The sequence below is a fragment of the Jatropha curcas genome, chromosome 8 (assembly GCF_041381405.1).
Source record: "Jatropha curcas cultivar XTBG-Jc1 chromosome 8, XTBG_Jcur_1.0, whole genome shotgun sequence".
Classification (NCBI taxonomy): Eukaryota; Viridiplantae; Streptophyta; class Magnoliopsida; order Malpighiales; family Euphorbiaceae; genus Jatropha; species Jatropha curcas.
The window spans coordinates 24,863,652-24,887,016 of NC_143158.1; the positions used below are offsets into that span (position 1 = coordinate 24,863,652).

A 23,365-nucleotide genomic window follows, 5' to 3' on the forward strand; every position below is an offset into this window, starting at 1 on the left:
CACAAATAAAATTGATTGGGATGAACTGGTTGAGACTCCATCTCCCTTATCCTAAGATATCGAGTTTGAGTCTTGGGTATAGAAATTGGCACGCTATGAGAGTCGCTTCCTATGTGAGCCCTGTAATACTCAAGCCAGATGTAGTCGAAGTCCGATGGGCTTGAGAATACAGGTGGTATAAATCCAAAAAAAAAAAAAATTAGCACAAAAATTATAAAAGAAAAAAAAAAGTCCTTTTCGTTTCACTTCTCCTTAAGAAAAATTTTCATATATGTATATTTTTTTTCTAAGTATATATCTATCACTTAGTATAGATAGAATGGATATTTATTCGGCAATCGATTTGCAGCCCACGTTTTAAAACATTTCTTTTCTTTTTTTTTTTTTTTTTGTCCTTTTCCTATTCTAAATAGCAAAAATCTGCTTTTAAAAATTTGAAAGCTTCTATATAATTCAACCATTATCTGTAGTTACTCATCAAATTCAGTGAAAAAGGAGAGAGGAAGATAAACAGTACAGCAAAGATAATGGCTAATATGTGTTCACCTGGTAATTTATTAGTTTTACTGAGTTTATTTGTTTTTAACTTCGATTTTTTGTATGACATGAAAGTTACAAGAAAATTGAAAATTTGCAGGTAAGACCTCATGGCCGGAGCTGCTCGGGGAGAATGGGAAAGCTGCTGCAGCTCTCATAGAGAAAGAGAACAAAGATCTGCACGCTATTGTGTTGAAGGAAGGAACTCCAGTGACGAAGGATCTTAGGTGGGACAGAGTCCGGGTTTGGGTCGATGAATGTGGTGTGGTCATTCTAGTTCCTACTATTGGCTAATGTTACGTAGTTTTACTTCATCTCCAAATAAATCATGGAATGATTTAAATTATAATGAAATAAAAATTTCCTTCAATATCTATGAAAGCTTGTATTAGTAATGTCATCGAATGAATATTAGATGAATTATTGCGATTGTAATTTAAAAGTATTTAAATAATTACTTATCTATTTAATTCACCTCATTATTTATTATCTTTTTTGAAATTTAGAGCTTACATGGATCAATTTTAAATAATCTTTTTTTTTTTTCATTCTGTCCTAGCCATTTTATAGGAAAAAAATGCTTGGCACCTTCCATATTCGCAGCAAGTAGCAACTTCCGGATATAGTGATGTTGCGTTAAAAACAAACCAGCAGCTGTTTTCTGGATATCAATCCCAAGAAATAAGTTTAACTCTTGTGGATCCTTAAGAGAAAATTTATTTCTGAGGACACCAATAAATTGCCGAATAATAGAGGTAGAATTCCCTGTCAATAACAGATCATCAACATAAACAAGGAAATAACACACAAACTGATCCTTTTTAAGAATAAACAAAGAATGATAACTTCTGGACTGCTGAAAACCAAACTCAACCGCACAAGCACGAAGTGCTTGATACCACGCTCTCGGCGCTTGACGAAGACCATACAGGGCCTTAACCAATTTGCAAACATAATTCGGCTTGTCTGGACTTATAAAACCAGGAGGTTGCTGCATATAAACTTTCTCCTGCAAAGGACCATGTAAAAACGCATTATTCACATCTAATTGACAAATTTCCCATTTATTAGTCACTGCAAGGGTGAGTATAATCCGAATTGTTGCTGGTTTCAGAAACGGGCTAAAGGTTTCCTCAAAGTCGACACCAGGACGTTGATTGTACCCCTTAGCGACTAAGCGCGCTTTATACTTAGCCACAGAGCCATCCACATTTCGCTTGACCCTGAAAATCCACTTACAACCAACCAGATTATAATTAGAATTTGGTGGAACAAGAACCGAAGTGCCATTAGCCATTAAGGCATTGAACTCAACAGACATAGCTTCACGCCACTCTGGTTTTTGTAGCGCTTGTGAAACTCTAGTTGGCTCTACAGATTCGGGTAAAGGATGCTTACTAACTGTATGAACAATTTTTGGCTTAAAGATATTATTTTGAGATCGTGTAACCATAGGGTGAGTGCAAACAGGAACTGCAGAAGACGAAGCAGAAGACTCAGACTCAACCAAAGACGCAACAGAAGAATTTAGAGACTCACTAGACATAGAAGACGATACAGAAGACGGAATAGAAGACCCTTCCATGGACGACGCAGAACTGGAATTTGTACCTGCAGAAACCATTTGAGAAGAAGCGAAACTAGGAACAGATGAATTGGAATTTAACGATGAAGTAGACGTGGAACCAGTTAGAGGAACAGATGCTGCAATCGGTAGAGTAGAACTAGGATCCCGAGAATCTTGAATACCCATACCCGACAATGACCTAATATCAGATGGAGAATGATGTTTATTATTTGACAAAAATGGTACCGTTTTAGATAAAGGCCCATAATTAATATTATACCAAGCACCAGTAACTTCACAAAGATCACGAAAACAATGTTGCCTAAGAAACTTATTCTCAACAAAATAAACATGCCGAGATACATAAACTCGACTTGTGGTGGGTTCCATACATAAATAAGCACTCTGGTTTAATGAGTATCCTATAAAAATACAAGGCCTTGACTTTTGTTCGAATTTATTTTTATTATACGGCTTAAGAAAGGGATAGCAGAGGCATCCAAATACTTTTAACTTAGTATAATTTGGATCTTTATTAAAAAGTTTAGAAAAAGGAGAGGTCATTTGTAAAATAGGTGTAGGCAACCGATTAATCAAATACGTTGCTGCTAAAAACTCATACGACCAAAATTTATAAGGTAGAGAAGCAGATTGAAGAAGAGTTAGACCTGTTTCTACCAAATGACGATGACGACGCTCTGCGGCACCATTGTGTTGTGGCGTATGAGGAGGTGTTTGTAAGTGTTGAATTCCATTGTCTCGGAAAATTGTTTTGAGAGCAAGGAACTCACCACCACCATCAGTATACACAGAACCTATTTTGGTTTGAAACATATTTTCAACTAATTTCTGAAACGTTGGAAAAATCAGAGCAACATCAGATTTAGCACGAGTAGGATAGAACCAAACATACTTAGTATAATGATCAACAATTATCAAATAGTACTTGAAACCATCAATAGATTCAACTGGGGCAGGTCCCCACAAATCCGAATATAATAGTTCCAAAGGACGAGAACTAAAAAGAGTAGAAGTTCCAAATGCGAGTCTATGACTCTTATTACACCGACATGAATTGTAATCAATAGAAACATAAAAAAATTTAGACAAATGAAATGAAGACAAAATGTGACGACAAACTGTAGCAGCAGGATGGCCTAATCGCTGATGCCAGAGCAACGAAGAATCATGAACACAAACATTGGCAGCAATGGAAGACGAACGGTCACTTGATAACGAAGACAAACGATACAAGGAATTCTTAATGTGCCCCCTTGTGATGATCTCCCCCGTGTTGAGATTCTTGACAATAAAACAATCAAAGAAAAACTCAATAGAGACATTGTTAGATAAACAGAATTCAGAAACAGATATAAGGTTTTCCTTAGACCTAGGAACGCAATAAACATTCTGTAAAGAACAACTTTTTGAAGGAAAGGAAAGAACCCGAGAGCCAACATGAGTTATGCGCAAACCTGAACCATCAGTAAGGTGAAGCTCATCTAAACCGTCATATGGAGCATGCAAAGATAAATTCTGTAAATCATTAGTAACATGATTTGTAGCTCCAGTGTCCAACACCCAGCTTGAAGAATCAGAAGCTGCTACATGATTAGCTCGCGGTGGTGGTCTAGGAAAATTATTCTTGAAGAAGGCCTTGGCACCGTAACACTGCTTGGCATTGTGACCCGGCTTATCACAAATCTAACATTGAACTTTAGACCCTCCATTATTTCTGCGCATTGGCTGAGACCGAGAGCTTGAGTTTCCTGAATACCCAGTATCTTCACGAGAGCCAGATGATGATTGCGGCTGAGAAGAATAAGAGTTCTTTCAAACATTGTTGGCTACAACAAGTGCTGGATCATAAGTCGAATCAATTTTTATAACATATACCTCATAAGCGAGAAGTCGATCCTGAAGCTCCTCAAAAGAAATAACAGTATCACTTGCGCGAATTGCAGCAGCAATATCGCGAAATTCAGGGCCAATTCCATTTAACGTATGAATTACAAGATCAACGTCAGAGATGGGACTTCCAGACAAGGCTAGATCTTCTAAAACTGCTTTAATAGACTGTAAGTACTCTGAAACTAGTTTAGAGTCTCGTTTGATATTAGCAAGTTTTTCTCGAAGAGACAGAAGACGTGTTGCAGATCGATTTGCACATGCAGTTTGTATCTTCGTCCACGCCTCTGCTGAAGTTAGAGCAGTGGAAACAATATGCATAGAGGACACACTCGTGGAAGCAATCAATGCTGCCAACACTAGCTGATCCTGACAAACCCAGTGATCATAGTCAGGGTTTGGAATTTCTTTATCATCCTTCCTCAAAACTGGTGGAGGACAGGGGTATGATCCATCAACATACCCTAGGAGATTATGTCCACGTAGGACAGGAACAATCTGAGATCTCCAAGTCGAAAAATTATGTCGAGTCAGTTTCAGAGGAAACTGAGAACCATTAATTGAAATCAAAGCCTTACCAGACATATGTGTAAGGTTGGAGATGTTTGAGGCAAAAGCCATTGGAAGAACAATAGATTTTAGGCAAACGAATAAATTGAGAAAAGGACCGAAAAAAAAAACAGTAGGTTTTTAGGCTCTGATACCATAAAACGGTATGAGTGGGAATGCTTTTCTATTAATTCACAAGCCAATAAATACAGCAGTTCCCTATAACAACATAACAACTACAGCTATACAAGATAACTACAACTTCAAATAGTTACAAGGATAAGAGATAAAATATGTTTGCTAGCTGTTAGCTCAATATTACAATGCTTGGTATTTTTCAAAGCGTTTGTTTTTATATTGTATCAGTATTAATTGAAACACAAGCGAGAATCCTACCTTGTCTCTTTAAAACAAAAACAACATTTATGGAGATGAAATCGTAGATTAGGAATTGATTTTCCATTGAAGAATAGAAACGAAAATTAAAATAAAATTGTAGAACAAAAATCTATTTTTCAGTGAGGACTCTTACTCCGAGCATGCATTGATGATGTTTCTCATGTCAGTCTCATCGCTGGAGTCAAAATTTAGGTCTACAATTGAAAGAAGAAGAAGAAGACGACGAAGAAGAAGAGGAAGAGGAAGAATAATAATTAATCACTTGTGAAAATATCAGCGTGAAGAATGTCGGCATGGAACACAAAAGGAGTGAAGAATGTCTGCTAAAAAATCCGCAACAAAAAAAAAAGAAAACAAACTAAAAAAAAAAAAAGAAACAATGATGAAAATAAAAAATTAATACAAAAGGAAATACTGAGAAATTATAACACTAAAATACTAACAAATTAATGCCTTATAAATTAAAAAAAGGGCACATAAGTAAAAATATACCTTAATTGGCAATAACTTAAATCTTACAGTCAAATTGATATTTTTTTATAAATAAATTTAAAAAACTGACATTTAGTATAATATTCCAAATGAAATCACATCTGCATTCGTAAGGCTCTAAATATTATATTATTTAGTTATTAAAAATTATTAGGAATATTTTTACTTCTTATTATATGCAAATATTGAAGATAACCATATGATTATCATAAAGAATAAACCTTTTTTAGTTCTATTTCTATATTTATTTATTTATTTATTTATACCAAATAAAAAGATAAAAAATATTTGACCAAGATATTCTTTATTTCTATTTCTATATTTTTCATTTCATTAGTGAGATTTGTTTTATCATCTTATGAGTGGAGAATACAAGTCGATGATTTATTAAATGTTTTATCTGAAACACTTGTTTGTTTTGAGTTTTTTATTTATTAGAAATATGAAATAATTTATTTATTTTTGATTATTTATTTTTTAATAATTATTTATTTTTAATTTATTTTTCTTTTTTTTGTTCACAATGCGAAAAATTGTTCTAATTATCAAATCTCTCTTATTAAGTCATTAAAGATTTTAGTTAATAATAAATTTCCTAAAAATCCAAAGTTTGAGATGAGATAATTAAAAATATTTTATAATTTAATTTTAAAATTTCAATGTTATAGTAACTATTAATTATTATGTTGAATAAAAATATAATATCCAAATATAATAATAAATAAATAATACAAAATTACATTAGATTTATATAGATAGAGAAAATAATAATAAATATAAAAATAATACTAAATAGATAAGAGATAAAAAAAAAAAAGCTCAGAATTTGAATAGAAATAAAAATATATTTGTATATTTTGGATAAATAAAATGACATTAGATTTATATAGATAGAGAAAATAATAGTAAGAATAACAACAACTACAACAATAATTTTATGAAGATAAATCTTATAAAAATAAAAAAAATGAGAAAAATAGAATTAAAAATAGAAAACACAATTCTCTAAACCACTATTTGTGATTTCATAAAATTTATTTTTTATTTTCAAAACAATTTCCTTAAATACAAAGAAAAAAAGTTTAACAAATTAAAAAAAACAGATTTTATTTATCTTTTAAAGAAAAAAATGAAAAATAAAAAATTTAATCGAAAACAAACCCCACCTTATCTTTTCTTCTGTTCAGTGCGAGCACGTGTATCCAAGCAGTTAATTTGGGCCCACGAGATGTCTTTGTCCCGGCCGAATTGCTCTTGTTCGTATATTAATGATTTTTATAAAATCTGTCACGTGCAAAATTTCAATTGCAAAATTTCTCATTTTATTATATTTACCGTGCTTATCCTTTATTATTTCAAATACCCGTTTTGTTTGTTTTTATTACAATTTAAAGGAATAAAGCCCAATTTGAACTCCTAAACTTAGGAAAAATATTCAATTTGTCCAAAAATTAAATTTTTTTATAAAATTTACCTACCGAACTTGCACCAAAAGAACAAAACTCAATTTTTCATAAAAAAATTATTTTTTAATATTTGTAACTAATAAAAATTATTTAAATTTAAAGTTAAGAAAGAAAAATTATTTAAAGACATAATAATAATAATTATAAAAAAATTATAGTCTCATATCTTTGATTTAAAAAAATAACTAAACAAAATATTTTATTTAAAAAATTATAAAATTAGAAAATATTTAATTATATGAATATTTGGTTTATGGGGGTAAATTAAATTTTTAAATTAAAATTCTTTTCAATAATATATGGCTTTTTGTTCTTCAGGTGCAAATTTATGGGGGTAAATTATAAAAAAAAAATTGATTTTTTGGCAAACTGAATATTACTCCTAAATTCAGGGGGGCAAATTAAGCTTTATTCCCAATTTGAAAACATCTATATAAATCCATCATTATCTGTAGTTTTCATGTAACTTACTGAGAAGGGAGAGAGAAAAATATAATTAGAGGAAAGACAGTGGCTTGTGAATGTCCAGGTAATTAGTTTTACTGAGGTTTCTTGTTTTTATGTTCTTGGGGCAAAGCCGCTGCAGCTCTCATAGAGAAAAAGAACAAAAATGTGCACGCAATTGTGCTGAAGGAAGTAACTCCAGTGACTAGGGACTTTAGGTGCGACAGAGTCTTGGTTTGGGAGTCTTGGTTTGGGTTAATGAATATGGTGTGATCGTTCAAGTTCCTATTGTTACCTAAGTCTTGTATTGCAATGATTTGAATTATAATAAAATAAAAATTATAACAAAATAAAAATTTTACTCCATCTCTAAATAAATATTGGAATGATTTAAATTATAATAAAATAAAAATTTTCTTCTATATCTATGAAAGTTTGTATTAATAAATTTCACTTCATTATTTATTAACTTTTTTGAATTTAGAACTCATATAGATGAATGATAAACTGAAGGACCTTGTACAATATTTATAAATGATGTCCAATTGGTTTTGTGTTATAATATCTTTACATAATCTTGAAATTACTGTTATTTATTCCAGAAACTCCTTTTTTTTTTTTTTTTTTTGAAAATGATTCCAGAAACTGTTATAATAACACTGTTGGACCTTAAACTGTTGTAATAACACTTAACATTTGAATTTATTTTAAAAGTGAAATTTTATATATTACTTTATTCAAAAAATGAAAAAAAATTTCAAAACGAAATTTTAAAAGTTAACTCATTTTCTGAAAAATATTATTTAATTTCAACAGTAAAAATTGTATCCATTTGAAATTTTAGAGTTCCTACAATATTTTCCACTAACTCAACTTATTCAAGTTGGCTTCTAAAAGTTTATAAGCATTAAGGACAAATAATAAGTTAGGACCTTATTGTTAGTTCTGCTACAATTTAGAAACCAATTACTTTGTTAATTGCCAGTTATATGAAACTATTCTTCTTGGAAGGACTAAAGTGTTAATAAAACCATAAATTAAGTAATTAATAATTAGTTTTCAAAAATAAAGATCCTTAAGTATTAATTTGACTATAATCAAGGACCCATTTGTTATTTTCCTTCTTAAAATTGATGATTTGCATTCAATTGTAAATTTTAAATAATGCTAATGGTCGTTTAGTTATAATTTAAGATCGAAACGCCAAAGCAAAGCAAACTAATGTAAATATAAAAAAATAAATAATTATTGTTTGCAATATTTTTTATTATTTATCACAAAGTGTTGAAGCATATACTTACAAAGTGTGTAGCAATCACTTATATTCAAACATATATAGATAGGACAACTATTAGGCAATTATTTTGCGGCCACAATTCATTCTTAATGCAGCACGTTTTAAAACTTTTTTTTGTCCTTTTCCTACTCTAAATAGGCAAAAATTCTACTGCTAAAGATTTGAAAGCTTCTATATAAACCCACCATTTCTGTAGTTCTCATCAAACTTAGTAGAAAGGAAGAGAGGAAGATACCGATAAAGCAAAGACAATGGCTGATATATGTCCACCTGGTAATTTATTAGTTTACTGAGTTTATTTGTTTTTTTGGTTTTGTGTATGTCGTGAAAAATTGAAAATTTGCAGGTAAGAGGTCATGGCCGGAGTTGCTTGGGGCGAATGGAAAAGCTGCTGCAGCTCTCATAGAGAAAGAGAACAGTAATGTGAATGCAATTGTGTTGAATGAAATGTCTCCTGTGACACCGGACTTCAGGTGCGGTAGAGTCCGGGTTGTTGTCAATGACTGTGGTGTGGTTGTTCGTGTTCCTGTAGTTGGTTAAAGCCATAAAGTTTTATTTTATCTCCAAATAAATTATGGAATAATTTTAATTATCATGAAATAAAAGTTTCCTTCATAATCTATGAAGGCTTCTATCAGTAATATCATCGGATGAATATTTAGATGAATTATTGTTGTAATTTAAAAAATGTTTAAATAATTATTGAACTATTCAATTCACCTCATTATTTATGAAGGGCTGTATCAGTAATGTCATCAAATAAATATATAGACGAATTATTGCTATTGCAATTTAAAAATATTTAAATAATTGTTGATCTATTTAATTCACCTCAATAAATATATATATATATATATATATTTAGAACTAACTTATATCAATTTTAAATAATCTCGTTCATTTTAGTTATTTCTTTCTCAAGCAACGATTTCATCATGTTAAAGGAAGACAAATTATAAATGTGCAGTTGAGCTTTTAATTTATATTAATTTGATTTGGATAATTTTATCAAACTTCAGATCGATTCACTTATTACTCCAAATTGACGTTATAACATCATTTCAGATTGGTTATGAATAATTGAACTTTTATGTATTTTTATGATAAATTCATTTTGGTAAGTAAGTGATAATCCTCTATTTTGGGAATAAGGTGGATATCATGGCATAATGTAAATAGGAGGAGCAAAGCGGGTTGGATTTTGAAAAACTTTAGGCTTCGTTTGGAAGGAAAACAACGAGAAGTTATCAATTTTATCTCCGTAGTTATTTTCCATCATATAATGAACGAAGATAAATCTATTTTCCTTCATTAAAGGAAATAAAATATTATTATGATACATTATCAATTATGTGCTGACGTACATTACGTGATAATTAAAAAAAGTTAAAATTTTTTAATTAATTTGAGTTATTTGGATAATTTAATAAAAATAAGTGAAATTTCTAATTTCCTTCATTATTTTCTTTTTAAATTTGAGAGATTTAAAACACAAGCTCCATGGAAAATAAATGAAGTATTATTTCCTTCAGTACTTTCCCCACTTTTCCAAAAAGATATTTTCTATAGCTATATTCTTTCATTCAAAAAAAAGAAAAAAAAAAAATCATCCAAACAACTTCATATTTTTTTTCATCTTCACTTCCTTTTGCAGGCACAAGTAAAGGAATCCCTTTACACATCTCCAAAGCTTTTAAGTTCCCTATCCAGCTATCGCCAAAGCTTCGAGTTTCTGAGAGGCTTGAAGCTGGTTTAATCTAAGTATACTTTCTTGGTATTGTCCATAAGGTACTTTTAATATATAATTACAGAATAACTAACGATAAAGTATTTTTTGTGGTATAAATTAGGGGTGTGGATAGGACTGCAGGAATCCCAACCTATTCTAAAACCATTTCGAATTTCATGTCCCGAAAAAATCCAATATTAATTTAATAGTTCCATATTGAAAAGTATTTGAGGGATGAGACTGGTCCTTTGATTAAAATTAACGTTTTATACTGATTGAAGTTCCATCCTATCATGTCTCATTTTGTACTCACGTTTATGAAAATTATTTCATTCTTTTTATTTTTATTTTTTTATGACATCAATTACTTATTAAAGTAATAATATGAAAAATATTATGCATTTTTCTAAATACAAAATGAATCAATTAATTAAACATATTGATTTTTCCTCTACTACTTTATTGTATGTGTTAAGTAAATACTTATGAATAAGTTTTTTCTATTAAAAAAATGAAACAATAAGCGATACAAGAAAAAATATTACGTGTAACTAATCTGATTACTGGATTATTAGTTATACTTAATACTATTATTCTTTATTTTTCAGACGATATTTTGAATTAAATTAAGTATGAAATTTAAATCAGCTTAAAGGTAACAATAATAGAACAGTTTGAGTTAAAATTCATAAAATAGATGCAAAGTTAAATTATACAGTTTTTCAATTATTTATTTTATTATATTTAATGCTCTTTTATTAGCTAGAAAGTAACTACTAACAAATCTTCTATTATAACTAGCGGTATACTCAAGCTATGCACGATTATAATATATAATTTTTTTTATTAAATTGTTAATGTTCTTTAATATAATATTATTAATAATTTCTTATTATTGTAATATATTCTGTAATTTTATTTTGATTTATGTCTGTATTAGTCTTTTTTTCGCAATAAAAATATATTTAAAAAAAATATTAGGCACATTCTTAGTATGAAACTTCAATTCTAGAAATTTTCTTCCAACTACGTTTATTTAAGCTACATTTAAAACTTTTTGTATATTATTCAAATCACTATTAAGTTCAACTAATCAAAACCATATGATAAATGTTTTAATATTATTTAAAAGTATTTTATATTATTCAAATCACGATCAATTCTATTTATTTAAATTTACTTAGCGAATTGTAATTTAAAAGTTATATTTAAAACAAAGATAAAATGCATTGCAAAACTCTCACTGTGAAAAACATTTTTCAGCTATATTTAAAATATTTTTATATATTATGAACCATATAATCATTTATCATATTTATGAGGAGCCTTATTGAGAAAAATATTTATTTAAATTAATTTCAAATGGCTTGAATTGAAATGAGAATATTTAATCATTTATCTAATCAAATATTTTTTAGAGAAAATAATTATTTAATCCCTGATGTATGATCAAATTAATCAACTCGTTCCTACTGTTTGGCAATATTCGTCGAGGTTTACCTCCGGTTAACCGGTAAGTCCTTCCATCCATGTTGTTTTAGATTTTTCTCTTAAAATGAATTAAAAGTAGGAGAGAGGTAGGAGATTAATCTACGATGACAATAATGGCCCTTATTGTGTATTGAGATATTTTCTCAATACATCATGTAAATGGCAATCACAAACAATTTAAACCTTTATTATTCTATTACTAATAACACTAATAAGAAAAATCAACGACCATAAAAATATTAAAATAGAAAAAATTTAACGTAGGGCTTTGAGAAAATTGAATATGAAAAAAAATTAATTTGATTTGATGCTTATGAACAAGAAATTATAAATTTTATTAACAAACAACATTTCATTATAATTTAGAGAAAAATTAATTAAAATACAATAACTGTTTAATTAATTTTTGAAAAAAAAAAAAACATCTCGATTATGTTTTTAAATAATTAATTTGTATATTTTATATTTTATAAATCCTCTCTTTTCTATTTGCCTTGTTCACATTTCCTGCAAAATTTTCAATTTCCAAATAAACGCTAAAATTAGTCCGAATATTAACCGATGCAACGGTTCTTGGACAAGTTTGATAGAAATTGTTATCATTAATGTTTGACGAAATACTAGTTAAATAACTCACAATATAACTACTAAAGTAGTTAAATTTGTCCAATATGCTGTTAAAGTGTAACTTTTTCTTTTAAATTTGCCACCGCACCAAACCGCCTTCTAAGATTTGGTTCAATTAAATATATTTCATAGTTTAATTTGCTCTGAATTTTTTTTAAACCGGCATTGTAAGTTTGACTCGGATGAAGCTTTCAAATTATGCAAAACCAAATTATAAACACCCTCAAGACAATAGCTAATACCGTAATATTAATATACAACAGATTCGTTCAAGTGACAATATAGTAAATTTATTCACCAAATCCCTGCCAACTTCAATATTCAAGAAAATAGTGTACCGTAATATTAATATACAACAGATTGGTATGTGTCAGCTTAATTTTCTAAAACCAAACTTTCATTAGGGGGAGAAATAAATTTTTAAGACAAACAATATTGTATTATTTTTCCTTCACTATGATTTTTTCCCTCTCGATTTTTCCTAGTAAGGTTTTAACAAGACATATTCTTTGTGTAATAGACATCTAGGGGTGAATGTTATTAAATAATGGATGTTCATTAAGTTTATCAAAGAAATTATTTTTATGATCTCATTTAATATTATGTCTTTTGGAATTTATGATTATATCTTTTAAAATGCATGGTTACCTAATTGGGAATGTATTTTGTATCCTATAAACAGTTACTTAATCTTGGAATAATATTTTAATACAAGAATTCTCTCTCTCTACTCTCTCTGTCTTTGAGTTATAATGTTTTTTATAATAAAATAGTCGTATGTCTGCACATTGCGTGGATTAATACTTATAAATAATTGATATAAATTAAATTTGTTTGAAAAATATAAATAAATAAATATATGTGATGAAAAATAATATTTATTATTTACTTTTTTTTTATTCATTAACTATGATAAGAAAAACTATTAATCCAACTCTTTTGTTAATTTAAAAATGATAAAAGCACCCTACACTAAAAAATTAAAAACAATAAACTCACCTTCTTAGATAAACTAAAAACAATAAACTTAAATATTGCTTTTACGAATTAAAACAATCACTCAAACATAAAATTACTTGAATATAAAAAAATTCATGAATCGTTAATCATATGTGTCTTTTGCTTAATGTATTAATTTTTATCAATATGTAAAAATATGTTGAAAATAAAAAAGATAAATAGTTAAGAATATACGAATTTTCTTATTTGGATTATTAATCATTGCAAAAGAAAGAAAATAAAGAGTTTTTTATTAGTGAAATAAATTTATTATATTATTATTAATTATTAAATAAAAAAAATGAAAAGTTTTATAATTTCTTCAAATTACATAATTAAATAAAAATGTTAAAAATTTAAAAAATAACAAAATTTTATGTCACCAACTAAGTTTCACAAGCAAACTTAGTTGAACTTTTGTATATTTCTTTAGATATAGATGTGTTATTTCACTTCTAAGAGTGTAGTGGAAATAGAAAATTAGGAGTATTTTAAAGATATAATCTATGATAGTGATGTTGATATCTATATAATACATAAAATGAAAGCAGTTTGCCTTTTACGGAACCAAGTATAAGAAATACAATTTGCCACTTCATATTATTTTTTCTTTATGATATTTGAGAAGTCTAATGGACCGGAATAATATTGTGAGCTACACAGTAGAGATAGCCCTCATCTTTGATTAACATTTACCAAATCGGTGATAATTTTGTAGTGGAGAGGACTCCAACACAAGATTTCTCACTCTCCACATCTTCGACGAGATGTGGAGAGGTCATATCTGATTGACACTTGATATTATTTTAGATTATAAAATGATAAATGTTTGAATTATAAATTCATAATTATAAATTAAGTCGTTGGACTAATTTTTTATACGTATACTATATATAAATGTTGGAATAGAGAAATAATGGAAATTCTTATAGTGACCTTACTAAAATTTAAAACATAATAAAATAACTTTAGTGATAGCCAATTAAATTTTATTTCAAAAATTATTTTTAATAGATAATTAAGCAATTAATTATTAATATTTGTATGACAATTGTGGCTTCATATGGTTATCTTTTAAAATCAGCTAATGAACGTAACAATGTCAATTCGAAATTTAACTCAAGTCTCGTGAAGCGTGGGTCCCATCACTTCTATTGTTTATTCATTTTTCTATTCTAGATTTTAAATTGTGGTGCAATTATAATATAAATTTGAAATTATGGTGTTTAGAGGGTTAATTTGATTTTAGGGTAAATCGTTACAACATGTAAAGTTTAGAATTTAAATGAATTACTTCCATATATTACTACAAATCAGGAAATCTATTTTTCAATCAAGACATTTAACTTTTTTTATAAATAAATTTAGAAATTCATAGTCACATGGCAAGCCCATCTAATTAAAATGGCTGGGTTTTCTTGCCAATTTATTAGTGGATGTATATTCCAATTAATGGTAATATATTCCAATCAATAACCCTAAACTTTCGCATTTCATTTTGACAAGGAGCACAGTTGTTATTGAAATGTGAAATTACAGGGTCATGATAGATTCTCTGCAAAATTCAGAGGGCCACAGGGATAATCTTCCAAAATAGGAAGTCAAATTTATGCATTATGTAATTATTTTAGTGACAGAAAAAAAAATCGGTCAAATTACGTTTTTTTTAGTGCCACATAACCTGTTTATAATATTAACCAGGTTACACGGATTGTATATGCGTCAATACGATCCATTTAACATATTTATAATATTAAACGGGATAAACGCGTTGTGTTTGTGTCACCTGCTTAATTTTCGTGTCGTGTTTGTATTGATAAATTTTACAGAACTATTAAATTGGTTGTGTTCGTGTTGACCATAATCATGTAGCATGTTAGGTGAATTGGTGTCGAACTTGATATGCCAATCCATTTTTACACCTCTAGGTCATATTATGCATGGTTTTTGTTATCGTACTCTAGTAAACTAATATTAATGAGTGACAGCTTATTTCGCAAGTGTACGAAATCGCTATAAGTAATATATGATGAGTAAGAGTATCGTATCCACAGGGATTGTATACCAAGTACCAAAATTATGTTATCTTGTTATTATTTAAACGATAAATGATGAAATTGTTTATAGAAATTAAATTCAACAAGTAAAAATAAGAAGTTAAGCAAGCAATTATTGATTAAAAGAAATCAAGGAAGTAAAACTACTAGGGGTTTTGATTTCACCTAACTCTATCCAATTTATTTAATTAGTTCATTGATCAATTTAATTATTCAAGTAGGGGAAACAACCCGAAAATCACTAACAAGCTCTCCCGATGTATTGTTAGCTATTTTAACCCGGTCTAATTACCTATCTTCCAATAGCACAATCAAACATGAATTAAATCATTAAGTTTTATGGTTTGTCCTGTGAATTCATAACCTAAGGTCTTTAACTTATGAAAACCCCCCATGAGTCAAACCGTATAGCTTCCGCATCAAGTTATTATTCTCATGTGTTTTATTAACCTTTTCATATCAAAGATCCTTCTTCCGATAGCGATAATTGAAATAAATCAATCTAGGGGAAAATTCTGCCTAGAAGCATTAAGTTCATTAATAAATCATAACTTGAATAAGGAAAAATAAATCTAATTGCATAAATTGGAAAAGAGATTAAGCTACATCAAACCCCCTAGTATAAGAATTTAGTTACACATAGTACTTAAATAAAACTCAACAATACTTGATAAATATTCCATAATCAATAAGATAATGAAAGAAGTAAACAAGATTAAGAGTTAGAAATAAGAACTAGAGATAAATTGCTTGGATGGCTTCTTTGAATCTTTGCACAACTCTTGAATACTTAACTTTAAAAGAAAATAAAATTATCTAAAAACTATCAAAATGGAAGAAAGAAGAATAGATGTAGAGTGTAGGATATGGGATCCCCTTTGAGTGGCTTCTTTGCTTCCTTATATAGACTACTTGGGGGAAACAAGCCTTGTGCTTTGATGAGTGAAGTCCAACTTTGTGAGGTGGAAAAGTTTGTAAATTAAGCCATGAATTGCTCTCAATTATGGTGTCTCAAATGCACATGGTTGAACTTTGACTGGCATGTGAAGAAAGCATCCAAAGCATCTTGTGAAAATGGTAGAAATTAGTTGGCAACTTTTGACTCAAAGTATAGAATTCTTGATCTGCACGGGCGTGTTGCCTGGCACGGCCTGGGGCGTGCCAGTCTTGGGAGGATTAGAGGCTCTGGCACGGGCCGTGTTCCGCAGCATGGCCTGGCAAGCTAGCGCGCACGGGCGTGCTGTCTGGCCGTGCAGTCTCCTGGAAGTCTGGTTGATAGCGCGCACGGGCGTGCGAGGTAGCACGGGCTGTGGCATGCATCTCTCTAGAAGTCAGAGGCATATGAGGCACGAGCGTGTTCCGCAGCACGGCCTGGGAAGGCTAGCGCGCACGGGCGTGTTCCTCGGCACGGCTTGGGGCGTGCATCTCTCTATCTCTTGGTTTGTCTTGCCTTGTGCCAGACACGGCCGTGCTTCGCGACACGGGCTGGGGCGTGCCAATTGTACTTTGCTTTATTTTTGTTCTTTTCTTTGCAAAATCCTACAATTTTCTTTCCAATCAAGTGAGTTGTGATTAAAGGAAGCTTTTGAATAAAAACATATCAATATTACATAAAAACTAATTTAAATAAATTAAAAGTAATAGAAATTTCAATCAAAATTACAATAAAAAATACTATAAAAATAACACTTATCAATGAGCAAAAACTATTTTATTGGAAAGAAGAAAAGAATATAAGGGAAAAGAATTTCGATAATTTTCTCTTCAAATTAGAAGGAAAATAAAAAATTATAAAAATTAATTTATAGAGAAAAATTAATTTTATTTTTCTTTTATATCCAAAAAACTAACATAAGTTTTTTCCGAAAAAATATTAAGTTCCTTCTTTTTTCTTAAATTAAGTTCCGAAAAATATCAGCATTCAACAAATTGGCCAGACCTAAAGAGAAGTTTATCTCAAATGACAATCAAATATAAGTCTTCAAAATTGCAAAGTGTAAGGAGAGCAGTTATTTAGCATAATTATAAAAAGATAAGTTGTAATGACAGCAAAGCATTAAAATTATAACGACTTTACCATCACCACCAATATAATAATTGTCTTTTAAAAAATTTTCAATATATCATGCATATTGAATACTAAAGTACTTTGGAAAGGAATTTTGTATACAAAAGTTATTATTATTATTATTATTATTATTTATTTATTTATTTATTTTTGAACACACAAATTCCTTCGTCCACCGTTTGATTGCTTGATGTTGGGGGGTTTCGTTTATTAATTATACTTGGGTTGATCCAATAACATCAATTTGCCTTTAACATCAATATTAGAAGTGTACCATTGTTGGGGCAAGAGAATGCAATGGAGCATGGTAGATCATCCAAGCTAGGAGGTGAGAAACATAAAAATAATAATAACCAAAATATGGAAAGGGGCAAACAAATAATATATATATCCAAGGAAGCAACTGAAACTAATTAAAATCCAAAATGTGCACACCAAACCAATGTTAATAGCCCATAAAAAATAAAGTTCACTGCGCCCTACAACTCCTTCACTCTCATTTCGGCCAAAAATAGTGTGCACCAAAAACTTATGGATGTATCGTAAAGCAGGGCTTTTTAATTTTGATGCTTTGGATGATCTAGCACTATAAGTACTGCTATCCGCTATCTCGCCCCACCTATGACGATCCATAAAATCATTCGGGACTTGGGTGACCGCATTTTCAGTAGGAAAACCAAAAATATGACTAACCTCATCGATAGATAATTCAAAATTTCGTCCGAGGAGTCTAAATGTGATTTTATTCCTAAAAATGTCAGTTGGAAATTTAATTGATGCAGAAAAGGAGCTTAGAAATTCTAATGTGAGGGGCGGATACACAAGGTCTTTTATTTCAATAAAGGCACCCCACCCTACACGTTTCAACGGTTCAATCACAGCATCTTTAAGCCCCACAATCAACAAAGCATGCTCATCAATAAATTTATTTGGTAAGATGGGGCGTAGTAGAAGTTTATTGTACCTCTCTAACTGGTCGCTGGAACCCATATCAAATGGAGGCAACGGTGTAGTGTCCGAATAAGGCGTGGAAGATCTTGTGGTGGAGCCTCGTCTAGCCGCTACCGATGAAGATGGCCTGCTGCGTTTGTACCTGGGAGGCATGATGATGATATTTGTGAAAGAAAATCAAAGAAAAGATCAAGAAAATGAGAGAAAACGCGAGAAGAATGAGAGAAAATGAGAGAAATGGCTGTTGACGGCTAGGGCGTGCAAGTGAGAATGAAACAGAAACAGGCCGTGTTGTTTAAATAGGCTTATCGCGCACGGGCGTGCAAGGCTGCACGGTCTGGACCGTGCAGCTTTCTGGAAGTCAAGTGCAGGCGCGCACGGGCGTGTCTCGTTGCACGGCCTGGGGCGTGCACCTCTCTGGAAATCAAGTGCAGGCGCGCACGGGCGTGTCTTGTTGCACGGCCTTGGGCGTGCACCTCTTTGGAAATCAAGTGCAGGCGCGCACGGGCGTGTCTTTTGATTTCCCTTGGGCGGGCTAGTGTAGCACGGGCGTGCACACAACACGGTCTTGGGCGTGCACACAATTTTTTTTTTTTTTTTTTTTTTTTTTTTATTTTAAGAACTAAATACACATGATCATGACATATTGAAGTGTTACATGCTGTGTTATATCTGAAACATCAACCAAAAACAACACAAACCATTAAATCTAAAGGAAAAATGGGTCGTCTCCCACAAGCACTTTTGTTTAACGTCGTTAAGTTCGACATTCTGAACCTGGTTCGTTTTAATCAAGATGGATAATGGTTTTAACAGGGTCAAAATTTCCACCATGGTATACCTTTAGGCGATGAGCATTCACCTTGAAACATCGGTTGCCATCCATTATCTCGACTACTCCATGTGGAAAAATTTCCTGAATTGTGAACGGACCAGACCATCTCGAGCGCAATTTGCCTGGAAAAAGACAGAGTCTAGAATTATATAGTAATACCTGTTGGCCTACCTTTAGATTCCGTTGAATGATACGCTTATCATGCCATCGTTTGGTGCGTTCTTTGTAGACTTTGGCATTTTCATAAGCGTGGAGCCTCATTTCATCCATCATATTCAATTGAATTAACCTCTTTTGACCAGCTTCCTTAGTGTCAAAATTAAGAAATTTGATTGCCCAATATGCTTTATGCTCCATCTCGACAGGGAGGTGACAAGCCTTACCATATACCAGTCGATATGGTGACATGCCAATTGGCGTCTTGAATGCAGTTCTATAGGCCCAAAGAGCATCATCGAGCTTCTTGGACCAGTCCTTCCTTGATTGGCCAACAGTTGTTTCCAAAATCTTCTTGATTTCCCGATTTGTGACTTCTACTTGTCCGCTTGTTTGAGGGTGATATGGAGTACCTACACGATGTGTAACACCATATCTAGAAAGTAGTGAGTCAAGGTACTTGTTACAGAAATGCTTACCTCCGTCGGTGATTATTGCTCTTGGAGTACCATGCCGTGTGAAAATGTATTTCTTGATGAAGCTCATCACACTTTTGGCATCATTATTGGGAAGGGCAACAGCTTCTGCCCATTTTGATACATAATCCACCGCCACTAGGATATATTGGTTCGAGTATGATGAAGGAAATGGTCCCATGAAGTCTAGACCCCAAACGTCGAAAATTTCGACCTCAAGAATGCCATGCAAAGGCATCTCATGTCTTCTTGAAATGTTACCTAACCTCTGACATTGATCACAAAGACGAACATAGTTAAAAGCATCTTTAAACAGATTAGGCCAATACAAATCGCTTTCCAAAATACGTGCTGCCGTCTTGTTTGCTCCAAAATGCCCTCCACATTCCATTGAATGGCAGAATTTAAGGACACTGTCCATTTCACTTTCCGGTATACACCGCCTGAATAGTTGATCACTACAGTATTTGAACAAAAATGGCTCCTCCCAATAGTAGAATTTGATATCATGGAAAAATCTTTTCTTTTGTTGATAAGAAAAATTGGGAGGAGTAATTTTGCACACAAGATAGTTGACTATATCAGCATACCAGGGGGTTTGAGCTTTTACCATTAGCAAAAGTTGCTCATGGGGGAAGTTCTCATTGATTTGTAGTTCGGTTGTATCCTCTTCTTCCAACTCTAATCTGGAGAGGTGGTCAGCCACAAGATTCTCGGTTCCCTTCTTGTCGCGAATTTCCAAATCAAATTCCTGCAATAAGAGAACCCAACGAATCAGTCTTGGCTTTGCCTCTTTCTTTTCTAGCAAATACTTGATGGCTGAATGATCTGTATAGACTATTGTTTTTGCTCCAATTAAATAAGCTCTAAATTTATCGAAAGCAAAAACAATGGCTAAGAGTTCCTTTTCAGTGGTGGCATAGTTTAATTGTGGATCATTTAATGTGCGACTAGCATAATAAATGACATGCAACTTCTTTTCTCGTCTTTGCCCAAGGACAGCTCCTACAGCATGATCACTAGCATCACACATAAGCTCAAAGGGGAGACTCCAATCTGGTGTAGCAATGATGGGTGCTGAAGTCAGCTCTTTCTTCAATCTGTTAAAGGCACTTAAACACTCTTTGTCAAAATTGAAAGGAACATCTTTAACTAACAAATTACAAAGAGGTTTCGTGATTTTGGAGAAATCTTTGATAAATCTCCTGTAAAATCCAGCATGACCAAGAAAACTTCTTACTCCTTTTACTGAATTTGGGGGTGGTAGCTTTTCAATTACTTCCACTTTTGCCTTGTCCACCTCAATCCCCTGCTGTGAGATTTTATGGCCTAAAACAATTCCTTCACTAACCATGAAATGACATTTTTCCCAATTTAAAACAAGGTTAGTATCTTCACATCTTTGCATTACTAGAGATAAATTATAAAGACATGCATCGAAAGAAGATCCAAATACAGAAAAATCATCCATAAATATCTCAATGGATTTCTCAACCATATTAGAAAATATGGACATCATGCATCGTTGGAAGGTTGCAGGGGCATTGCATAGTCCAAATGGCATTCGCCTATAGGCAAAAGTGCCATAAGGACAGGTGAAGGTAGTCTTCTCTTGATCTTCAGGAGCAATAGGTATTTGGAAGTATCCTGAATAGCCATCCAAGAAACAATAGAAGGGATAACCTGCAAGTCTTTCAAGCATTTGATCAATAAAAGGCAGAGGAAAGTGGTCCTTACGTGTTGCTTTGTTCAACTTCCTGTAATCAATGCACACACGCCAACCTGTGACTGTTCTGGTAGGAATCAATTCATTGTTTTCATTAAAAATAACAGTCATACCTCCCTTCTTTGGCACAACTTGGACAGGACTTACCCAATTACTATCAGAAATTGGATAGATAATACCTGCATCCAGAAGTTTTATGATTTCAGCTTTGACTACCTCCTTCATATTTGGATTCAATCGTCGTTGATGCTCGATTGAAGGTTTGTAGTTATCCTCCATCAGAATTTTGTGCATGCAAATGCTCGGGCTTATTCCTTGTAGATCGGAAATCGTCCATCCTATTGCCTTTTTGTGTTTCCGAAGAACCTGCAACAATCCTTCCTCTTGATCAAGCGTTAAGTGAGAGGAAATAATAACAGGAAAAGATTTATTTTCACCTAGAAATGCATGCTTCAGATGAGGAGGAAGTTGCTTCAGCTCTTGTTTCGGTTGTGCATTTTCTTTTTCTTTTTCTTTTTCTTCTGAATTTTTATTATTATCATTTATGCTATATAAAATATCCTTTGTACATTCATCTATTACATCTATTCTAAAACAATCATTATTGTCCATAGGGAATTTGCAAGATTTCAACACATCAAAAACAACTTCTTCTTGACCTACTCTCAATGTTAGTTTCCCATCATGAACATCTATGAGAGCTCTTGCAGTTGCAAGAAAAGGCCTTCCAAGGATCAATGATCCTTCTCTTCCTTCATCAATATCAAGGATGACAAAATCAACTGGAAAAATGAATTTTCCTACCTTGACTAGTACGTCCTCTACAATCCCCTTGGGATACTTGATTGATCGATCGGCTAATTGTAAAGACATCCTTGTTGGCTTGAGTTCCCCCATACCTAGCATTTTAAAAACCTCATAAGACATCAAATTTATGCTAGCTCCTAAGTCAGCTAAAGCTTTTTCAAAATTTAAATTGCCAATATTACAAGGGATAGAAAAACTCCCTGGATCTTTAAGCTTTGGTGGCAATTTGTTTTGAATAATTGCACTGCATTCTTCAGTTAGCTTTACCATTCCTTGGTCCTCAATCTTTCTTTTCTTGCTTAAGATTTCTTTCAAAAATTTTGCATAGCTTGGCATTTGAGCAAGAGCTTCAGCAAAAGGAATGTTTATTTGAAGCTTTTTGAAGACGTCCAGGAATTTCATGAAGCTTTGGTCATCTTGTGTCTTTTTCAATCTTTGTGGAAATGGGACTGGTGGAACATAAGGTTTTACTTCTTCCTTCTCCACTAGATCAATGATAGGTGCCGTTTTCTCCTCTTCCTTCTCTTTTTCTTTTCTGGGTTTTTCCTCCAACGCTCTACCACTTCTCAAGGTGATTGCTTGTACCTGTTCTTTAGGATTTTTTTCAGTGTTACTAGGTAACGTACCTTGAGGTCTAGCTGCCATCATGTTTGCAAATTGTCCCATTTGGATCTCCAGATTTCTTATCGCAGCTTGTTGGATTTTATTGTGTTCTCTTGTTTCGTTCATGAAATCCATGTGTGATTTTGAAAGGGCAGTGAGGAGATCCTCATGAGACTTCTTT

The 23,365-nt window shown here is 31.7% G+C and overlaps 2 protein-coding genes across 2 annotated transcripts; both read left to right on the forward strand.

Annotated features, from left to right (window-relative positions):
* Positions 1-394: 394 nt before the first annotated feature.
* On the forward strand, positions 395-1,016 carry LOC110009774 (inhibitor of trypsin and hageman factor-like). The gene is made up of 2 exons (XM_089725149.1): positions 395-549; positions 638-1,016. The coding sequence occupies exons 1-2, from the start codon at positions 528-530 to the stop codon at positions 829-831; spliced, it is 216 nt and encodes a 71-aa protein (XP_089581275.1). The 5' UTR covers positions 395-527; the 3' UTR covers positions 832-1,016.
* Positions 1,017-8,833: 7,817 nt separating this feature from the next.
* Positions 8,834-9,296, forward strand: LOC149494395 (glu S.griseus protease inhibitor-like). The gene is made up of 2 exons (XM_089724703.1): positions 8,834-8,932; positions 9,006-9,296. The coding sequence occupies exons 1-2, from the start codon at positions 8,911-8,913 to the stop codon at positions 9,197-9,199; spliced, it is 216 nt and encodes a 71-aa protein (XP_089580829.1). The 5' UTR covers positions 8,834-8,910; the 3' UTR covers positions 9,200-9,296.
* Positions 9,297-23,365: the final 14,069 nt, after the last annotated feature.